The 21,791-nt window shown below is 37.2% G+C and overlaps 1 protein-coding gene across 1 annotated transcript in view; it reads left to right on the forward strand.

Moving 5' to 3' along the window:
- Positions 1-21,400, forward strand: part of LOC117231381 (carbonic anhydrase-related protein 10-like) — a gene marked incomplete at its 3' end in the record, with an annotated part of 173,543 nt that extends 152,143 nt beyond the window's left edge. The window contains exons 3-4 of the mRNA XM_033489770.1: positions 668-804; positions 21,209-21,400. Coding sequence (XP_033345661.1) covers positions 668-804; positions 21,209-21,400 — 329 coding nt within the window. The remainder of the gene's footprint in view (positions 1-667; positions 805-21,208) is intronic.
- Positions 21,401-21,791: the final 391 nt, after the last annotated feature.

Genomic DNA, 21,791 nt, shown 5'->3' on the forward strand with positions numbered 1-21,791 from the left:
TCCAGAAAGAAGATTCAGGAGGGGACGTTTGATACGAATGATAGTCTTCGTTTGGAAAATATTTTACGTCCAATTTGTTAGTCGTGGGAATTAACTGATTGATTGGATTACCAATCTCTTGGATGTTATAATCTCTTTATTTACGATCAGTCAGAAGTCAGTATTAATCTACAAATGGGAAAGTAGAGGAAAATTATCTACGAACAATACGTTCTTAAATTTACTTTAGAATTTGTGACTTCTTGTATCATTTGTTCGCGATAAAGCAACTTATGGGGAAAAATCGCTTGTCTGTCACTGATTGTAATAATTCGATGATCGTAAATCATTTCGATCTATTTTCTTGGCTAGAACGATTAATTAATTTTAATTAGAAATTTTTGAAATTTTAAACGTCGGTACGTAAATGAAACGTGAATTTACATTATACCTTTGTGGAACTTTGTAAGAGAGCCAGTTGTAACATTCCTCAAATAACAGTGGTGTATTTGATAAAATAACATGCCCGTTATTTCTGAAAACTAGCGACCGTAGTAATTCTGAAAATAATTTTAAGATTGCAAAAGAACGATTTAATTTATATGACACGGTAAAAATAAAAAAAATTGCTTGTAAAAGAAAATTAGGGAAAATCGTTAATGTATGCATGTTTTCACTTTGTTTGCAGGACCTTCGTTTTGGGGTCTGATAAACCCCCAGTGGTATTTGTGCAGCAAAGGAAGACGACAGAGTCCTATCAACATCGAGCCTGACAAGCTTCTCTTCGACCGCCACTTGAGACCAGTGTCGGTCGACAAACACAAGGTAATTTATCCAGTGTTCTTCAATGTCCCTTTATTTCTTCTCTTTTTATTCCTCGTTGACGGTGCTTCGACTTTTGAGTAAGCTCGTGTATTCAAAAGTAAAGGAGGATTGTATACCGAGTCGATTCGTGACGGAAATTTCTATCGTCACGCCTTTGTTTCAATGAAGATGATGCTCTCTTCGTGATATTTACTTTATTCAGTATTATACGTTCTGATATAATTTATATCTAACGTCAAAATTGGCATCTGTATTATTATTAAAATTAATATTATTAAAATGATATTATTTATATATTATATCATTTCTTATACTATATATATATATATATATATATATATATATATATATATATATTATTAGTATTTAATAATTTCGAACTTAAGATGTATTATTAGTTGTCTTGTAATATCAAATCATTTCATTTCATTTATTTTCATTAATTTTCGTTCATTTTATTTCTGTTATTTGTATGTATGTGAAAAAGTCAATTGAAATGTTTCTTCGGATCAAACATTTTACATTTTATTAACTGTCATAAGATATCTAGTTTTACCCCTTAACACCGTAGAAATAATTTTAATCTGAGCTTTAGGAAAGAATAAAAGAAACGGGAACGTTAATACAAAAATGGAATATATTGTATGAGCATATTAATCTAGGAAAGAATACATTAATTACAACAGCGTTTCAAAGAGGAACAGTATAATTAAAATACCACGGAATAATAATAAAATTAATAATAATAACACGTATAGAAACAAAATAATATTAGCTTTCACAGTCCCCATTTGGGGATCTCGTATATTAAATAAGTTATAAATTTCATAATATCGATTGGTATCCCCAGCAGGGGATTCTTCCTAAATATTTCATACTTTAAAAATACTTTAGTTAAATCCAACAAAAAAGCGATTAAACGTTAACTCATAAATGGATTTAAATTTAAATTATAAAATAAATTTATCTGAAAATTTCGAAGCAAAATGGTAAATAAGCGATACTATCTTAAATAAGATAAAACACGAAAGACTAATGGAAATGGAAATAATAACAAGTAATGAAAAATATAGGAACAGAATATGTATGAATAGAAAAAAAGACGTAGGAAAATTTCTAAAAAAGAATGGCGTTCGTCTTAATCGAAACTCACAAATACCATCTCAGGTTAAAAAATAAAACACATCAGACAGCGATTGGTTCGACGCGTCGCAGATACGTGAAGTAGATTCAAGTGAAAATTAACATTTTTCGGATGATTTATTTGACTGGGTAGACTGATATCACGGGGAGACGCATTCAGTTGAACGTGAGTAGCTACGCCGCGGCTATTCCCAGAGCTGTCGCCGGCTAGTAATGGATTTTGAATTCACTCTGGACCGTTCTCCACTTTCTCTCTATCCATTTTTCACCACGCCAGGGAGTTCGTTAGTTCGATAATATATCCATTAATTACCAATGTGGCTGTTTAACGTTCGTCTTATTGGTTCGTGATACCTTAAAGCCACGAAAATAATAATTAAACGTTTATTCGTTCTTCAGTTCCCCTACGCGTGAAATCATGCTAATTCTCTCTTACCCTAAAAGTAATCACTGATTTTAATATGCAGCGTTAGACTTCTTTGACAATCTTTATATCATAGATAGTATGACTTTAAAATGGAAATAATTGTCATTTGACAATCTAATTTAAATCTCTTTGCTCTTAAAATAGTCTTTGATTTTAATAATAATTGAAATAAAAACGTAATACAGTTATTAACTTTATTCTGACGCGTGTATATTTCGCAATATCGGCAGAACGATATCAATTTTATGAATTCAATTATGGATAGAGGAACATTGAGAAACAGTAGCAAAAGAAAATTCTGACTTCGAATTCCACATGAAAGTTCTCTCAAACCCCTCGTTACTCAATTTACCTAACCGCAATCCAAGCTGAGATTCATCCATAGGATGTTCATCTGAATCTCAACCTCGCTTGATCAATCAAACGATCACATATTACAACGTGCCGCTAGTTTCTTGAGGCTACGGAAATATCTTAAAAAATTCTAAAATTCTCCATATTTTCCCAGCGTCACAATTCGTAGATTGTGGACCTTCTACTTTACAATCGTACAATTTTACGTTAAATACAATGATCTGTAACTTATCAAGTTCATCTAAGAAATTTAATTTCTTTTATTAGCAAATCTGTTAATACTGCATACAAGAGAATGTATTAGTACCAATGACTCAAAAATCGCGACTTACAAAATGTCACTAGTAAACGTTAATTCTATTTTGCAAGAAGGTGGCATATTTCGCTGTTACAATTTACATCACAATCGCGGCTTAATTTTATCCTAAAGATTCGCTTCGAAACAAACTTGATCCAGGCATATCAAGCGATAGCAGTAGCAACCGCGAGGTAAATGGAAAAAAAGCGGTCATTGGTTTCGCAGATGCGAGGATAACAACGGTGCGCCGGGCTATGGGGGCTCGGTTTCGCCGTCATTCGTTTCCCTTCCGCTTTTTGTTCGCTACGTCGGGCTGGTTTTATCGAGCAGCCGCCGCGTGGATTGCATGTGTGGAAATTAACGCGGCGGCCGATTTACGCGGGGCCCATTTTCCGCTGTGAAATTGATGCGCGCTGCGGCGCCGTGACGAGTCACGTAAATATTGTAAATCTCGCCGATGCGACTTGCGAACAACGACGAGCCACTGCTTGATTAATCGTCGAACCATAATTAATGAGAGGACACAGGCATCGAGGACGGTGAGGGTGGAATTTTGTTCTCGAAATATTTTCCTATTCATCGGCTTTCAATGGCTTTGGGAAATATTTGAACGTTTGTCATAAAACATTTTTATGAATGTGTTACGTGCATTGCACGGAACTTTTTCAAATGATCGAAAGAACGCGGCAGGATCAAAAAGAAAAAGTAAGAGAAAGAGGGAAAGGCGATTGTTTGCTTTGCCAGGTGAATATTCATCGAGGGAAAGATTGCAGTTCCACTTTTCAAACGCGAGCTGGAATTTGCAAGAATCCTTGCAACGGTCGAGCTGATGTATCTCTTCTCCCTTCAGATGGCGAAGCAATTTGTTTAACGGCTCGACGACACACTGTTGTGCGATTGTATGTCGTAGACACTGTCGATACGCTCGGAAAGATCGAATAGATATTGGTTTTCTAGAGGGGAAAGGGTTTTACTTGTAAGATTAATATAGTGAATAATGAGATTCGAGTAATCAAATTTTTCAGAAGGGAAGTTTCTGTAGTTTATAGAAAAAGAGATTTTTGTTTGTTAATAGAATATTTCGAAAGTAATGTAATAAATATATCGAAGATAAGGGTATATTAGCATTAAATTTTAAATTAAATTTTATAGACAATAAGGTACGGCTTGTCTGACCAGAAAACGACTATTCCACTTGATGTGAAATATTTATACTGCAGTGTATATATTTATTATGATTATTTCGTTCATTCGATTCATTGTATATTACACATACTGTGTCTGACCATAGCGATTATTTATTCTACCTGCTGTGCAATATATTCTTCCCATATTAATATGTAAAAAAAAGATACACACATGTAACGATTTAGTATATTACTAATAGTATCGAAATAGATATATGTATTGTTATGCCAAGATACTACGTCAAAAGATGAAACGTACTGCGATCGAAGCTTTCATAGAAAACAGCCAAATCCAGGATCGCCTTATAATAATATTAACTCGTTATCGTTATTAATCCTGCTAGCCTCGACATCTCTATCTCCAGATCTCAGCTTTAAAATCTCTCAACGGGCCATTCAATTTAATTAGCGAGCCATTAAATCGACTTACTAACGAATGTTCTAATAATTATAAAAATGACAAATTCTTTATTTAAATCGTTAATTTCGTAAATAAATTTGAAAATAATAAAACGGTATAAAGCACTTATATTTACACATAGAATTGCACCAAGTGACGTTTGCTATAATTTTTCGCAAGAAGGCCACGTCGTCGCGATAAATTTCCGGTTGATCCCCAAGGGACCGTAATTCACTATCATTTCTCGAATTTATCAAACTTGGAATATAATTCTTTATCAAATAAAGTATTCATAGAATAGAAGACCTTTCGAAGATCTTTTATTTGCAGGATCGATCGATTAACGTTGCTTTCGTCGAACAACGTTATTTCTTGTAGTTTCCCTCTTGGATGCATGGCTTTATCGCGTATTCGCGTGACGTAACGCGACACGAGAATTCCACGTCTACTCGTCTAGGACGCGAAAGTGCAGTTGCGGAAATTGTTTTATGGAAATCGCTTGGCGAAGGCTGCTTGTATCCACCGTGGAATAAACGTCGATACACTTCGACACGAGCCAAAGAATATTTAGGAGAGACTGACGCGTTCTATTACTGATTTCCACGAAAGCAGTTTGGTTAAATTGGAGAAAATTTACTGACCGACGTAACGCTATAAAATATTTATCACAATCGAAAGGAATTTCACTCCTTTGTTAACAAGTTCGTAATGGGCTCGTTCTTGGAAATTGCTTGATCGTGATGATTTAAATATAATTATAGTAAATTTTTGAAATTGCGCAATTGTTTCATTTTCTATAACTTATTATTGTGCTTGTACAGGAATATTTACAGGAAGAAATTCGTGAGTGTTGTCGTCCTATGTGTAGGATAAAAAATCTTTTTATATATTTTCCAAAGAATTTTAAAATTGATCTTTTTATTTACTATAACTTGTTATTTGTAGTGTAGACAATTTCATACGAAACAGTTGGTAAGTGTCCTCGTCTTGAATTAAACGACTGGACGATAACGTCGATGGTTAAAGGAGTCAAGGTTAGAGATATAGATATGCTGATAAATTTGTCCACGTCCAATGTGAATTTTTAATTTCATCCAACTTTTCAATACTCGATGCGCATCGATAGCCAGCTTCGGTATCGTTCGCGACGGTGTTAATACACCCATCTTCCATTGCAGCAGACGTAATCAACATAGAGCGTATTAATATATTTTTTAATTACGATCGTCAATTTCGTCTGAACAACGCCGAAATAAAATCGCCGAATTCATATTAACATGCAAATGCATCGTTGTTCACGTAACAATATATGCCAGATCGACAGCGATTTGTTCGAAAAATATCGAGTTGCTTGTTGATCACAATGACGTTGGAAAAGCATGCGAAAGTTGCCAAAGTAATTAATACGTAATTTCGATTGGGAGTCGTAAAACTGAATCGAGCGAAGAATTGAATTAAAAAGTAGGTAAGAAACTTTGACGGTGTATAAATCTAGCGAATCGAGGCGAAAACCGATAATTTGAAACAGAACTGGAACGAGCAATTTACGGAGATAATTCGATTTTGCCGAAACCTTTCTAAAATTAATCGTAGTTCCCTTGGCCGTTTTTACGTGCATCTTCGTGACAAAGTATCGACAATTTTATCGTAATTCGGAAATAATTGCTGTTAACGCTGCAATTATTTTTCGAAAATTTTCCTGAAAAATTAACACATGGATAGCTGAACGTTGATTAATTTAATATATTATTCCTATTCAATACACAAATTGCGATATATCGTAGTAAAACATGTTCTTAAAACGCTACAAATTAAAATCTTCTAGTATCTACATATTTCTAACATACAAAATATTCAACAACTAGACTGTAAAAAGTATGCGAAATAACAAAAAATTACAAATTACTGATTTTGACCATTCCGACAACTGTACGTTAAAAAGTACTAGTTTTATGAAATAAAAGACTTTCCATTTTTCACCAGAGTTCGCTGCTATTCAAAGAAAGTTCCATGACCGTTTGAGCGTCGTGGTGATGGTTCCATCGTGTGAAAAGCGCGAAACACTGACCACGTGCGCTTTGTCCGATTTTCGCGAAAGCTGTGCTGGCTACGGTCTCAAAGGCGAAACCTTTCGTTTGTTACGCGAAACGTGCTAACTCTAATCGCACCGTGGATACGATAGAAACGAATCACGTGGCTGCCTCAGCTGACACGGTGATTGCCGGCACGTGAGCAGAAGTCCCGATTCGAAGCTCAGCCCGAACATGACTGGAACTTCCTTTAGACTGTCTATTTCTCAGCGAGAAATGGCTCGTTGGCTCATGAGCCGAGCTCGTATTGCTTCTCCTTTTCTCAGATTTTATAATTTCTTGAAAATGGAATTAGTTGGAAATTTTGATAATTTTAGGTATACATGTAGACCTATAGCAACAATGAATAGCAATTTAGTTTGATGTAGATACTACTGATAAAGTGGACAATTTTTATCAATATATTATATTAAGACTTTTTGATATTTCATTGATACTGTAATGAAACACGAGTATCATGATTATACTGGTAAAATTTTACACCAATCGAAAAATGTATATAAAGTTACAGCACATTTACTACAAATAGACTATTAAGTACAAAATTAATACATATAATTAGCGTTAAATGTCCCGTGAAATATTAGGGTTTATCAATGTAGTGGATAACTGATTGTTTAAATAATTTTCTGATTGCTATAAATATACACTTGCAAACCAATTTTCTACCTGGATTTAATTTCTTTCAATTATATCCACAAGAATATAAATTTGTATAAACGTACGTATGTATGCATGAGACAAAGACGAAACAGAAAGGAGAGAATCGAAGTTTTGTGATTAAAACCGCGCAAAATGTAACAAACTCAACTGCAGTTCGCAGAGTAATGCATCTAAAGGAAACAGAGAAATGAAAGGGCACGAAAAAGTTTCTTACATAAACAGCAAACAGCAGCCAATAAAAATAACGCAAAGCCAAGGTACTTGGTAGCTCGATGATTAAACGACTTCGTTGGTTTCCTCTTCTGAGGGACTTCATTGTTCCGGGCAGTTCGCGAACCGCGGGACTTCAAACGAACCAGAGGCGCGTCATTTTTGAGTTTATCAAACAATAACACTCTTGGCGAAGTAGCTTTCGTGCAAACACTCGTCGCGAGCCTTAAAGCCCTAGCCGAGAGTCGTTTGTATTTCCTCCCTTTTCTTTTTCCCTTCGTTTCTTTTCCTTTCTGGCCGCGGTTGAGTTTCGCTTCCGCCTACAGCTCCATCATCCACGGTGTTGCGATACTTCTTCCCGAGAACTGCGAAACGTTCGAGACTTTTGTTTCTTGGCGGGTCAGCCACCCGTTAATGAAATAATTGAAGCGTTTCTTCGTAGGATTTCGAATCGCGCACCGAATAGTTCCGCGGTATGTTCCGCTGCTTTAAGTTTTGATTTTCGATGGAAGAATCTTAACTCGTTGAGAAAATGTTTAACGTTATTTAGGAAAAACGAGTTACATGACTTGCCACTCGGGTTCCTAATTTTTTGGATAAAACCGTCTGTTTACTTATAGAGCTTCGACGTATTTGGAGTCGTATCGTATCTGTCGAAGATGAATTATATCATATTTATACCCGTAAGGAGTAGAATCGAGCTAGTTGGAATTAAATTTGTCTATGGTAATTTCGAATTCTATAATTATGAATGTTTTTGGTTATCACAATGTTTCTGGTTCTGGTTTTAATTTCCTTTGTAAAAGTTGTCTCCTTTTTAAAAATTGATAGACATATTTACCTACTACTGATTGTATTTTAAAAATTTGATTCTATGGGGACCGAGTTTTATTAAAGCATGATAAAAATTTGATTTTGTTACTCGTTTATGATAGAAACTCGTCCTTTAACGTTTTTATGAATAAAACATAATTCTAAGCAGAAATCAGACATAATTTGTCATTAATAACGGAAAGATGTTCTTTAATATTTTTATTAACACGTAAATTTACAAACCCACTAACAATTACAAATCAACTAACTCATTCGCCCGATAGCAACGCCTCTGAAAATTATCCGTCGATTTGAAATTGAAAAAACAGCTAACCAAATCATTCTTCAAACACAATAGAAACGCCTTATCAAATTATCTTCGCTTCCAAAGAAAAAAAAAAAAAAAAAAGAAAGACATAAATCAAGGAGCACGAATTCCTGATAATAACGAAACGAAAGGTATTCCTTTTTCGCGAATGGTCGATTGTTTGACTTAAACAACGCGTGTGACGCCGGCTAACCGATGCGAGTCGGGAGGTGAGGAAGAACGCTGGAGACCTGTTCCCTTTAGGCGCTTTTGTGCCTTCGGAGGATAGCGATTGGACGTTGGAGGGGATGATTCGAGGGTGGACCAAACAATGAACAGAACCCAAACCATGGTTCGTTTCAAAGCGTAGAATGCATCCGATGAGCTTGCCTCGTGAGAACGCGGCTACTTGCGCCTGGGAAGATTGACTCCGGCTCCGGGAAGTTGGCATCGGGGGGTTGGGTTAGATTCGAGGGGTTGGAAAGAAGATGGGAAGAGAGAGGAAGAGCAAACGATCCCTCGGGTGCGCGTTTAAACCTTTTCACGGGCATTTCCGTGGAAGGCACTTTGTGTCCTGCCCGACAAATTCGAACTATGCGCGTTTCTTTTCGTGCCAACCCCTCGCAAACCACCCATCCCCCTCGGACTCTTCAACCTACCGAAACACTCTGCATAAAGATGAAACGTAGCTCGTGGAAATTCCACGAGAAATTTCGTTCGACCCTTCGACAACGAAGTCGCAACCAAGAACTTCTAAATATTGCGTGGATTTTTCTGAAACTACTGTTTCCAGAGTTCAGCGGGTTTCGAATTGCGTTTGAAATTGTATCGTGAATACTAATGCGAGATGAAGTTTGGGTTGCTGAGACGAAAGTTATCGTTTTTCTTTAAGTAACATGGTAACATGGAAATTTTCATATTGTCAGGAGAGAATTATTAATTGTTAGTGTAGGATACTAAGGTATTGCGGAATGTTGTATAAACATTAGCCTTGGAGTCTTTTAGAACTTTAGCAACTGTGTTAGAGTTTTATTCGACTTCTAACTTGGAGAAACAGCCTACTTACTATAAAGCTAATTCTTGGTGAAACTTTGAAATACTCGAATAGAACAATTGTAATCCAAATTGCCATAAACAGTCATATCGTATCATTACAAGGCTCGATGTTATTCGAGATAACTGAGACATTTAGTGTCCATGCTACTTGAAAGGGAAATTATGCCAGTGTTTACGACGTTTGCGATATTGTAACACCTCATAATAGTAGTTAAGAGTTAATCTACGTCATACCATTCTCAATTATAATACGCCTTTAAGGGTAAGACATTTCACCTCGTATCTTTTGTATTAGATTTATATAGGAAAAGATTTTATAGAAAAATTATTGTTGTGCAACGATACCTTTATTCACCACTGTATATGTATATATATATATATATATATATATGTTATTGCATATTATTAATACATATCAGAAACATTGAGTATATCGAAAAATCATAAAATCATTCGATGTCTTACGGAGCTATATGAATGAAAACAAATCGCGTATATTTTACGTAAACTAGAGTAAATTTGTCTGACTTTAAATAAAGTCTCGAATCGATATTTTTGTCGAACAATTTACTCTCGTACATAGTCCGATACGATTATCTCTTAGTTGTTGTAACCGTAATTCAGAGTGGGAACAGAACAGGACGAAATACACCGAGACAAGTTATGGGTATCAAGGTTTTGCCCTTTGTCACGCGGTTCCCGACTGCACATGCACGTTTCTACCCGGAAGATTAATAGTTACATTACAGGGATGCGTCAGGCCAGATCCATTTGGGCCTGTTTCGCGGTACTTCCTTAGAAATTAATATTCTAAACAGCCCATTAATTCCGCGGACACGCGAGACTTGTCGCATTAATAATCCAAGGATAATTTGCCATCTCTCGCGGATACCGAATACTGTACACCAACGTAACGTTTGGAAAATTTGAACATAAACTACTATACTTTATACGTAGATACAGTTGCTACAAAAAGTATCGTCGTACCATTGCGTTCATTATATTTACATATTAATTAATTTATTTGTACTTTCATAATACATTTATGAAATTGCCAGAACAAAATCCCTGAAACCTGGTATTTTAATAGATTTGATTTCCGGTACCAGCTGTAGTACGGTATCGACAATTATAAATTATAAAGCGTCTCTTCTATTTAACTATATCCCATCTCCTGTTCTCCAGACGGTATATGAAACATAATCAACTACATAATCACGCTAGCTTCGTAAAACAATTCGCTTCGCCTTAGAAACTGAAAACTTTATCCCGAGGAAACCTAAACCTTCTCCCGATTCAGCAACGACTTAAAATGTCCGTAGTCGGCAGAGGATAATCCAATAGCGAATAAGCAAAGTGAAAAACCGGATAAAAGCCTTAACTATCGTCAGCCTTAACTACCCGAGCCGGAAGCCGCAGTGACGTCACATCTAGTTTCAGCGCTATTTAAATACATCCCTCGGTCCATTTCGTATCCTCACCAATCCCCCTTACAACACCCACTATTCCTAGGACACGAAAGGTATACGCGAAGGGCAAAAGGAACAGTCGAAGGGTGGTTTCATGTACCTCGTGAATTTATACGGCGTTTAACCTGGTTTAAACTTTGGCACTTAAATTAAACAATAGGGCGAACCACCGAACCACCGACTTGCCGAGTCGAACGTACGTCTTCGACCGAGGTTCCTCCGTGCTTTTCTCTCGATTCCATCCCCTCTGCCCTTTTTCATCCCTCTTCAACCACCCTACATGCAGTCCTAGTTCTGATCTTCGCCCATGTGCACGTTTCCGCCAGTTTCAACTGGATTCGTCGTTCGCTAGGCGATCCCAAAATTGTCAGACAGCGTAATTTCGCGATCGAAACCGAACCGATTCGGCGAGAATCCTAATTCTCCGCGGATTGGGACACGAGCCACGAACGTCTGGACTTCCGATCATCGTGACTCGTTTCGTATGTGACCCAGGGTGGTTGTGTTAGCCGGGAACGTTTTGAAATATTTCTGTTCGGTTGGAGAAACGGAATTCAGAGTTTATTGACTTTCCACCCTCGACTCTTTCCCGGCCCTGACAAAAATTCGATGAACCGAAGTGACGGCAGAAACGCGTTCGAGAGGTGGAATTTGTGAACCGGCCAGAGGAACGTTTTATAGGGATTCTCCTGCCTGTATTTTTCAGTTCCGGTGTTACTGGCGAGTTTATTGGTTGGGCAGATTGGATGGGGTAAAGATACGTTCAAGATATTTCAGTGAAATGTTTTTGTTGTTTTAACTGGCTTCGGTGTACGCAGCAGTATATTTCAATCTTTTTCGAACCGTGTAACGTCTTTTGTGATTATTGAATAACGCGCCACTTTCTGTTTGTAATAGGAAAATCATTTCGAATACAATATGACTATTTTTATTTGACCCAGTAACGTAGCCATTAAACGAATGAGTATTAAAAATCTTGAGCGGCATCCAATTGAATCGCGAAATTGTGGAGCTCGCGATAAAGACTGTTTTTATAGAATCCATTAATCTTCATTGAACAATAAATCAAGATATAGATTATTTTTACGATATCAATTCCACTATATCGTCAGACTGTTCCAACGACTAGAATGCGTTATTATCTAAAAACTCGAGGAAAAGAGAAGAATCACTTTTATCGCGAATCTTTCATTTATCGATCTTTAATACTGAAATCGAAATGAATAGAAATTTCCAATCAACTACAATCTTCAGCCTCGTAAACGAATTCTAAAATTCTACCTATAAGGATTTAACGAATCAAAGTGACGAGTCAGAAATAGAATCCGTAAGAAATCTACGCCGTGCTTAATTTCTGTAACTCACGTTACTCGCGTGATCACTGGAAGCATGCAATTTTAGCTATTTTCACAGAAAGATAGCCGTATGATCGATAACACGACAGCGTAATATTTGCCGGAACACGGGCTGCTTGGTGGCAGAGGGGAGGAATTGTTACTTACAATTTATTTGAAAGCTCCATCCATATCCTTTTGTATCCTCGTCGGGTTATGCCCTGTCCTATTCTATTTCAGTCCCCGTCCGACCGTACACGGATCCATTCTACTCGCTCGCGTGGAAATACACGAGACCATCCTATTCCCCTTATGTCTGACCATATGCGGTGCTGTTCTACTGGGCATCCGTTTGAACTTACGCAAACCCGCTCCACTTCCTCCGCCTCTTGGCCCCTAACTTTATCAATAGCAGCCACGACAAATCCATACAAAATACGACGGCACCCCGACGCAATAGAAAAAGAAAGAAACACGACACTCGTTTCGTTTCGTTCGATATTCATTTGTAAGCATACAGATAAGCGAAATCGTGACGGAGTAGCAACGAATATTTGAATGTATTCGCCGAGATAATACCGTGACTCTGTAAACGTTCGTTCGCGAACTGGAGCTCGTTTACTCAGGGCAACGGCTTTCTGAATAAAGAGGTGCCATTGTTACTTTTTCCTCGCGAAAGAGAATTCCCTTCGACACGGCCATTGTTCGCGAATAAACCGCCAACTATCCGCGACCAAGCAAATACTCGGTCTTGTCCGTCAGTTTCGCTGCTTGCATCTTCTCCTCGAAATCAACTGTGCACAGAAGTGAGACAGAGTTATTACAGTTAATTATCATTCCCACGCCTTTGTGCGAATATCTCCTGTCGATATAATCAGTAGCGTTTTAGGCTTGATTTCATTCTGTTATTTCTTGTTTCCAGCACTCGGAATTTCGATAGAAGGAGCTCGATTCGTAGACATTCCAGCTATACGAAAACTATGAATTTCCATAAATATCTGCAGTTTAACAATTATCGTTCCAGTTAATATATTGTCAATCCTAATACTTTTACTTTTAAAAATTCTATATATTCTCCAATTCCAACAATGTGCAAAACAATTATTTTTGCAAATGCGAGTAAAAATACTGTGGTATATAGTATCATGCATAAAATGCTTTCGTATAATAGTATCGTTCACAAAATAACCAGCGATTGCCATAACAGGCGAGAGCAATACGCGTGTCAGCGTCCCTCGAGTCGAACGGAATTCCTCGTTCTTTATCCATCGAGAATAATCGGAGCTCTTGGCGTTCTAATCCAACAGGAGAAACCAGAAACGTGGCCGGTATATAAATCGTCGTAACTGTCGTATAAACAGCGGCTGGTTGTTAATTAACTCGCGATCAGACTATTGTTCCATAAGAGTTGGGATTCCCGGCGCCGCGTTGGCTCCTTTTCACTCGGCGCGATACCATCTTGGTTGTCGATGCTCAGGTATAATCGTTAAATAACATTTGCATTTCGCCACGCTTTAAGCAGATTTTCAAGGATAGTCGCGAAGCGTTTCAAATTCTGTTGATTTGATTTTACGTACAATGGATCTCTATTGATCGGATGGTTTTATTTAATCGAGTGAGAGACGTAAATTTACGAGATGAAATGATGATATTGCTTTTACGAACAGAGGTGTTAAGGTATCGAGAGGATTCGGAAATACAAATAGTTTACTTTATTCACACACAACAGTTATGCATATACAGGGTGGTTGGTAACTGGTGGTACAAGCGGAAAGGCGGTGATTCTACGCGAAAAAAGAAGTCGAAAATATAGAATGAAATTTTTTCTTTTTTTCTTTTAATTTTTCCATCGAGACAACGATCTACAGTGAGATCCGTTATAACGAGACGCGATAAAGTGCACGCGTACCGAGCGAAAATTCAAAGTCGATTTTCTCGAAAACAAAGCCTCAAACGAAAAATTTTTATTCTATATTTTCGACTCCTTTTTTCGCGTAGAATCGCCCCCTTTCCGCTTGTACCACCAGTTACCAACCACCCTGTATATTACACTCTGACAGCTTCTGACTTCTAACAGCTTCCAATCGTCTTTTGTCTCAACTGAGACCTGGCGCTTACACACGCATTCACATGTACAGTGTAAATGTATCATCTACCTAACAAGAAGAAAATATTGTCAGTGATACCTATGCATCGTAATAAATAAACACCTTTTTGGATTACATTTTGACATTTTATTAAGAATTAATTGATATTTTATGTACAACTCGTTTCCTCCTTGTACGTGTTATAATTGCATTACATTTGAATGCAAATAAACACAATGTTAAATACAAGTCACACGTCACAAGCTACATGGAAATGAAGTATCCAAATGGCTAAGAGTATCTATAAATTTTATGATAAGAATAAACGCACACTTCTCCGAGCCAATAATTCCACGAATAACTTTCTCGCCAACCCACCGAAAGGTCAAAATTCCAGGTAGTAAAATTGACGATATCAGGAGGAAAGGTAACATTAGAACCACCCATCACCCTATCAAAATCCCGTGAGACACTCGAGACAATTCCGGCTCCGTCAGAGCGAAGAATCCTTTCTGCGTGAATCCGCGAACCCTTTCGATCGATGGAAAGCGCGAAACTTTCCTTTGATGTTCGAAACTCAGCTAAAAGAAACTCGCCAGCCGCACTAATCACCGATGCGCCGATGAAGTTCGTTCACCGGCGGACGAACGAAAGGAAACGAAGAAGATTATACCGCAATGGTGTGGCGGTTCTTCGTCTCGTGAATTTTCCAGCCGCCGCCACGGGGAACAAAACCACGAGGCCACACGGCGATTCAGGAGAATTCGCGATGACGATTGTTCGTTCAGCGGCTGAACGACTTCCTGCTTCTATCGTTCGTTGCCTTCGTGAAGGAAAAGGGTGGAACGCGTCGAAAAGGCTCGTGAAGACGGTTTGAACTTGGAGGTCTTGTGGAAAGAACCAAGGGGACGGTCTTTGTGCAGATTCGGCCTCGTAGAACTGCTTCTCGCGAGTCTTCTTCCGGCGACGGCCTCATTGATCCGAGTTCGAAGTTGCCGAGAATGGAAAGGGGGATGAAAAAGAAGAGGGAGAAAGAGGGAGGATTATCCGCGAATTAGAATCGGAAAGGTGGAGATCCATCGGAGGGATAATGAGTTATGTTCTTTTGGGTGAGTTATGCTACTTCTTGGCGTCGTTGGATTTATATTCGCTCAAGTCGAAAAGACTCGACGAAGAGCTAAGATTTATTCCGGCTCTCATTCCGAATTTTTATTCTAATATTCGGCTGATGGTTTTCGATCATTTTTCATTTATTGGTGCTTTTTATCGTTATAGAGCTTCTTCGATCTGAAACAGATATGAAAGAATCGTCATTAATACGTGCGATATCTTTGTACGTATTTTGTGTGAAAATTTGTCTCGCAAGACTAGCAGTCTTTGTTTATTAAAAGGCAAATTAAAAATTAGAAATTAAAAATTTCATAATTAAGCAAAGTCAAAGTGGCAACGAGATAGAACGAATTTTCAGAAACCGGTATATTCATTAAGAAATTCAGCGTACAGAATTATCTGAAGCGAAAAATATAGTTTTATAAATAGCAAATTCTTGAAAGGGACGAAGTTGAGAAAATAAGGGAAATAAGGGAAACGTAGGGAAAGAAAATAGCAGAGAAACCTAACGCACATTAAATACAATTTACTAGAGGAAACATCGGCAATCGAAGGAAACTTAATAAACCGGTTAAAGAAGGGAACGAAGCGAAAGAAAAACGGGCGCGACGAAGCGGAAACGGCGACATGTTTAATGGAAGAGAGTGGAAGAGAGTCAGGGCACAGCGTATGAAGTTGGCCGGAATAGAGCTCGGCCAGGGCCAGGCGCGGAAATCTATTGCAAAATAATAAGTTATCTGCCGGCGACTTTTGCCGACGTGTCGTCCGCGGCTGCTTTCTCCCCGAGGTTACCTCATTATTTCTAACTGATGACGCTATAATTCAGCTTCTCGCGACGTACAAGAAAATGGACTTCCCGGCCTCGTCTTGCACTTCGTCGGAACCTCTAACTCTCGTCTCTTCCCTTGGTTCTTCGCTCAACCAGTAAGTGTGTATGTGAGAGAGAGTGAGTGAGAGAAAGAGAGAAAGAGAGAGAGAGAGAGAACGGCGACAACGGCGCACAGTGTCTGGCCTTGCTATTCCGTCCAATTAAATGCCTAATCAATTATCCGCCAGTAGAGGGACGAGTTCACGCCCTTTCTTGCTCGTAGCTCCCGAAACACGTTCTCCTTGTCCCGTCAGCCGCCCTGCCGCGAAGAAATTACCAAGGTATCAAGGGGATCACCCCTGACCACCCCCGTGTTTCTGCCGCCTCGATAATTGGCCTACCCAACTTGCCGGAATTCGTGCAAGCCTGAATTCGTGTCGCGAACCTGTCAAACAACATTGTTCGTCCTTCGGGCAGCGCAGCCTGCTTTGGGATTTCGTGATGAGTATTTTGTGAAAGATTTATGTTTAGTGGCGTTTAATTGTCGCGTCGTGATTTGAAGAACGTTTCACTCGATTAAGTTTGATTTATGGAACTGGTATAACGTAGCTGTGTCGTGGTTAATTGAGATGGGGATTTTAGAGAAAGATATGACATTTCTCTGACTTGAATAAATCGTTTCACACAATCTACGTATCTCTGTATCTTTGAAACTACTGTAATCTTCGGATTTTTATGTTTCAATCTAACCTGGATCTCTCGTTCCAGCAAAGGAAAACGTTCTGTAACGTTGGAAGAGGACGTTTAACGTAAGATTGAGACGAGAAGTCACGCGTGCCAATGAGAATTTTCTCATATTTTGTTCGAGATTGGTATAACATTAGAAAGGTACGATTGGGTATTTAAAAATAATCAAAAGATTCGGCATTACGTTTCACATGAATACGTAAAACTCAGCTATCTAATTATAACCGTAAACACAATCCAGAATTATCTTGTACCTAAACGTAGTCCATGTTAATACTTTTCTATTTTTGTCTGAAATTTCTTTGAGAAAAAAGAAAAAGAACAGAGACTACTTTATTAAATAATCTGTACTTTGATCAGTAGCATTTAATGAATAGAGAAACCGAATATTTAATCTATGTTTAATCCACATGGTATTATTCTTAATGAATAAAGGAATCGAATCTATATTTGATCTATATAATAGATAACGAATAATGAAACTGAAACGAAATGCCTCACAAGACTCCACTATGTTATTTTCCATCGTTTCGGCTCACGTATGTATATTCGGCACACGACTATTAACAAGAACGAGATGAGAATTACACGTGATTTCACAGATCTGAGAATTCGACCAACGTTTCGTTTTGCTGATGGCGTACTAATTAGAAGGTCGCCAGCAAGGGAAACGTTCTCGTGGTGGAAAAGACCGAAGATGAGAGCCACAGAGTTCAAGATAGAGTCGCGTGGGAGGTAATTTAGGAATTTGGGAGGGAGGAAATTTAGTAAAGCCTTGACCGTGCACAGGGCTCATCTGCCGGTCTTACGAACCCGACGCGAAATTAACGCTTTGTACGCGGCTTCGAAACTGCGAAACACCGCGAAGTAACGCCGGTGTATAAAAGGCCGCTTCATTAACTTCGTTACAAAGAACTCTTCCCTTTCTCCTCTCGCCTCTGTTGCGCATATGTATTCGTGGTATCAGTTAACATCTTGGCGATCTTGGTAAAATCTGTAACTTCTACAACTTTTCTTCCGAGCGTCGTTTTGACAAAAAAAGATCTCCCAATGAAGTACAATTATCATTAGGAATTACGGGAGAATCATTGGGAAGAGGTGACAATATGTTTTCTTTTCATTTTGGGGAAAATAGCTTAAGAATTTTCAGGAAAAATTGTAAGGAATTCATGTAGGAAAATAATTGGAGAATTTTTAATGAAACTGTAGTATGAATGTGTATAGTAAATAATTTAGATAGGAAATGACAATACGTTTGTGGTGAGTAAATAGTTTGAGAAGTGTCAAGGGAAATGGTAGATAAATAAGAGAAGATAATTTATTGAGAATTTTAATGAATATTGTAAAACGAATTTACATGGTAAATAATTTGGAAGGGAAGCGACATTAAATTTGTAAATGAAAATTTATGGAGCCTTGTTATGGAACGCTTTTACATTGGACATTACAATATTTTACATAAATTAATACTTTATATTTGCTATTTTATTAATATTTCGTAATGAATATTTTATCATGTGTTTAATACAAATTATAAATTATAAATTAATATTAATTTATCATTATAAATTAAATTGTTCAATAAAATAACAACCATATACATACATAGCTGATGTAGAGCGATTATATTTACGGTACTTTGATTGTGTTGTACGATTATAATGAAAGATCACATTAATTCCACAATGTTATTTATTTGTAATAAATTTTAAGATACATGCACGCGTAAGAAATAAAAGGACTATTGAAATGATTTTCAGAATGAAACGTCCATGCATAATGAATTCACAGTAATATGTCTGGCTAAAGACGGTTCATTACTACTTCCACTGCTTTGCTCCATATCACACATGTATTCTTCGTTTATCTTGCATATAATCATCCTGTAATTTTTCTCTATAAATCTTTAATATCCTTGCATGAAAATTAATTATTATGCTTCCTAGAAATCTAGAGAGATTTATATAAAGTTAGATTATGTTTTTGAAATAAACCATATTTTTGTTTCTATATAATGACAAAGAAAAAGGCGAATTCGATACGCTGTCTACAAGTGATCTTGATAAAAGAGATTTTATTGAAACAGATACAAAGCTTTCTATTTCTTTATTTTCCGTTCAAAGCGTGCTCAAATAATATTTGACATATGTATATCTCGTATCGTGATATGACAACTTGCATTGCCTACATCATTCTCAAACAAGTCATTTTATAAAAACTATTGCAACCAATTAAATACACGATCATACGAAATATAATTGTTTAATTATATTTAAACAATTATTCGATAACATTTATTCAATTTCGATGAAAGGTAAACGCAAATCGTAATTGCGGTTTTATAACACGGAACCAGGAAGAGGAAATGCACTTGTTTGGCGTACATTGATAGCATGAAAACAAAATAAATAAATTTGACATATATCTCATGTTATCCTAATATGAAAGCATCATTGTCTTTAGATAAAGGTTACACGAAACAAAGCACACAGGAAAATAATTCTATATGGTGTGTCAGTACCACAGAAACACAATGACCAGATATCAATAAACAAATGATGAGAGAGCAGCAGTTATCGATGCAACAATTAGTAGAGTCATGATGAACGGTTTCGGGCGTTAAAGCGTGCTGGACAAAACCGATCGAAGAAGGTTTATTGAAGACAGTTTAATCGGTCGTTAATTCTTGCTTGAATTGTAGAACACATCCGCTACAAGCTGGTCGAAATTTTACGCAGATCGCCGATTAGTAATTCAATGGACGCCGGCTGGATTGAAAATTTCCCCCGGAGTAGCGGTGATTTAAATGAAAATGATTTGCGCGGCACGCGTAATATGGGATAATTGCGTTTCGTGCGGGACTTAATGGAGTTACGCCATTTTAATTATACATCTCGCGTCGGATCGTGTTTTCCTCTGTGGCGTATTCTTCGGGCCCCCGGTTTTTCATCGCGTTACCATCGCGACTTTTATTCAGTTTCGATGAAAGGAAAACGCCATTCGTAATTACGGTTTAAAACGCGAAACCAGGAAGAAAGAGGAAACGTGCTCGTTTGACGTTTATACTTATATTTTCCGTTAAAATATCGTGAGGAATTTTTCATGGAAATTTACGTAAATTACCGTATCCTTGTGGAAATGGATTTATCGAATTTCAAACTGTAGAAAATATTTAGGTTGAAAAGCAAATGGAACGGGGCGAGAGAACTGTGGCTGCGGAGTGGGGAAGTTTCCAGTCGACAATATGGAAACGAGAGAGGGAAAATCGAAGTTACAAGAAATTTATCAGGCAGTAAAGTTATGAAAGTGATGGAAGAAACGTTCCTTTTCGAGATTTCGATCGATGGCAAACGCGACTATCATTTCCAACGGTTTTAGTATATTTTCATTTGTCAGGAACCGTGTTTGCTTTTCCTGCTTGATAAAATCCGTCGTTTTGCGTTTATTTTACGCTATAGATACAACTAGATTACAAAAATGTTATGTTAATTTTACGTTGTGGATATAACTACGTTGATGTTACTTTATATCTACACAGCATAATCATTTTTTGAATAATTTTCTGCCTAATACGTTTTAATAAATTCATAGTATGAATAATTAACGATGATAATTTATCATACAGATTCGTTTACAGTAGCTTTAGTTTTTTCCATTTTTGTTCGTTTGTAATTATTTAAATTCCGTTTGAATCATATTTGAAATTTGGAATTTCAGAAATGGAATATTTTAAAATATTTATTGGAAATATAATGAATTGCCATTATAAGACCATTCTAGTCGAGACAAGACTTTTTCACATTTAATCCGGTTTAAAGTAGAACTTTAACAAGTTGGATAATGATAGAATGGTAGATCGATTACGCCAACGAGTAAGATTTCGAATTGATTTCGTTTTCAGGTTTCCGGGCATTTATACAACACCGGTCAGTTCCTGGTATTCAGAGCGGATCGGGAAGCGAAAGTGCGAGTCAATATAACAGGTGGCCCACTCGCCTATCATTATCAATTCGAGGAGATCTACATACACTATGGAATGGATAACGATTACGGATCGGAGCATCGCATTAACAACTACGCTTTTCCTGCAGAGGTGAGTAAAAGGTTTAAGAAATTAAACGCGAGCGTGTTCCATTTCGCGAAAACGATTGCCGTTAGAAGAATATTTATTATAAGTGAAATTTAGCTGAAAGCTTACCAGAGAAGAGGAATTATAAGATTGTCCATTAAAAAGTGATTATGAGAATTTATTAAAATATGCAAGGTACAAAATTATGAAGAGAGAATGTTATATTCCTAAACCGTAGCTAAATATTACACAGGCAAACACATATTCTTCGTGCACAAAAATCGTTGAAATCTATTTCTATTTTGTAAAAACGATTGAAATGATAAAAATCAAAAATGATCGCTTGACAAACCGAGAAAGAATGTCGCGCAAAACGTAGCAAAATTCGTTAACAATTTTATGGCCGCCGGTTGAA

This window comes from Bombus vosnesenskii, unplaced genomic scaffold, assembly GCF_011952255.1.
Source record: "Bombus vosnesenskii isolate JDL3184/JDL3185 unplaced genomic scaffold, Bvos_JDL3184-5_v1.1 scf7180000013272, whole genome shotgun sequence".
Taxonomy (NCBI): domain Eukaryota; kingdom Metazoa; phylum Arthropoda; class Insecta; order Hymenoptera; family Apidae; genus Bombus; species Bombus vosnesenskii.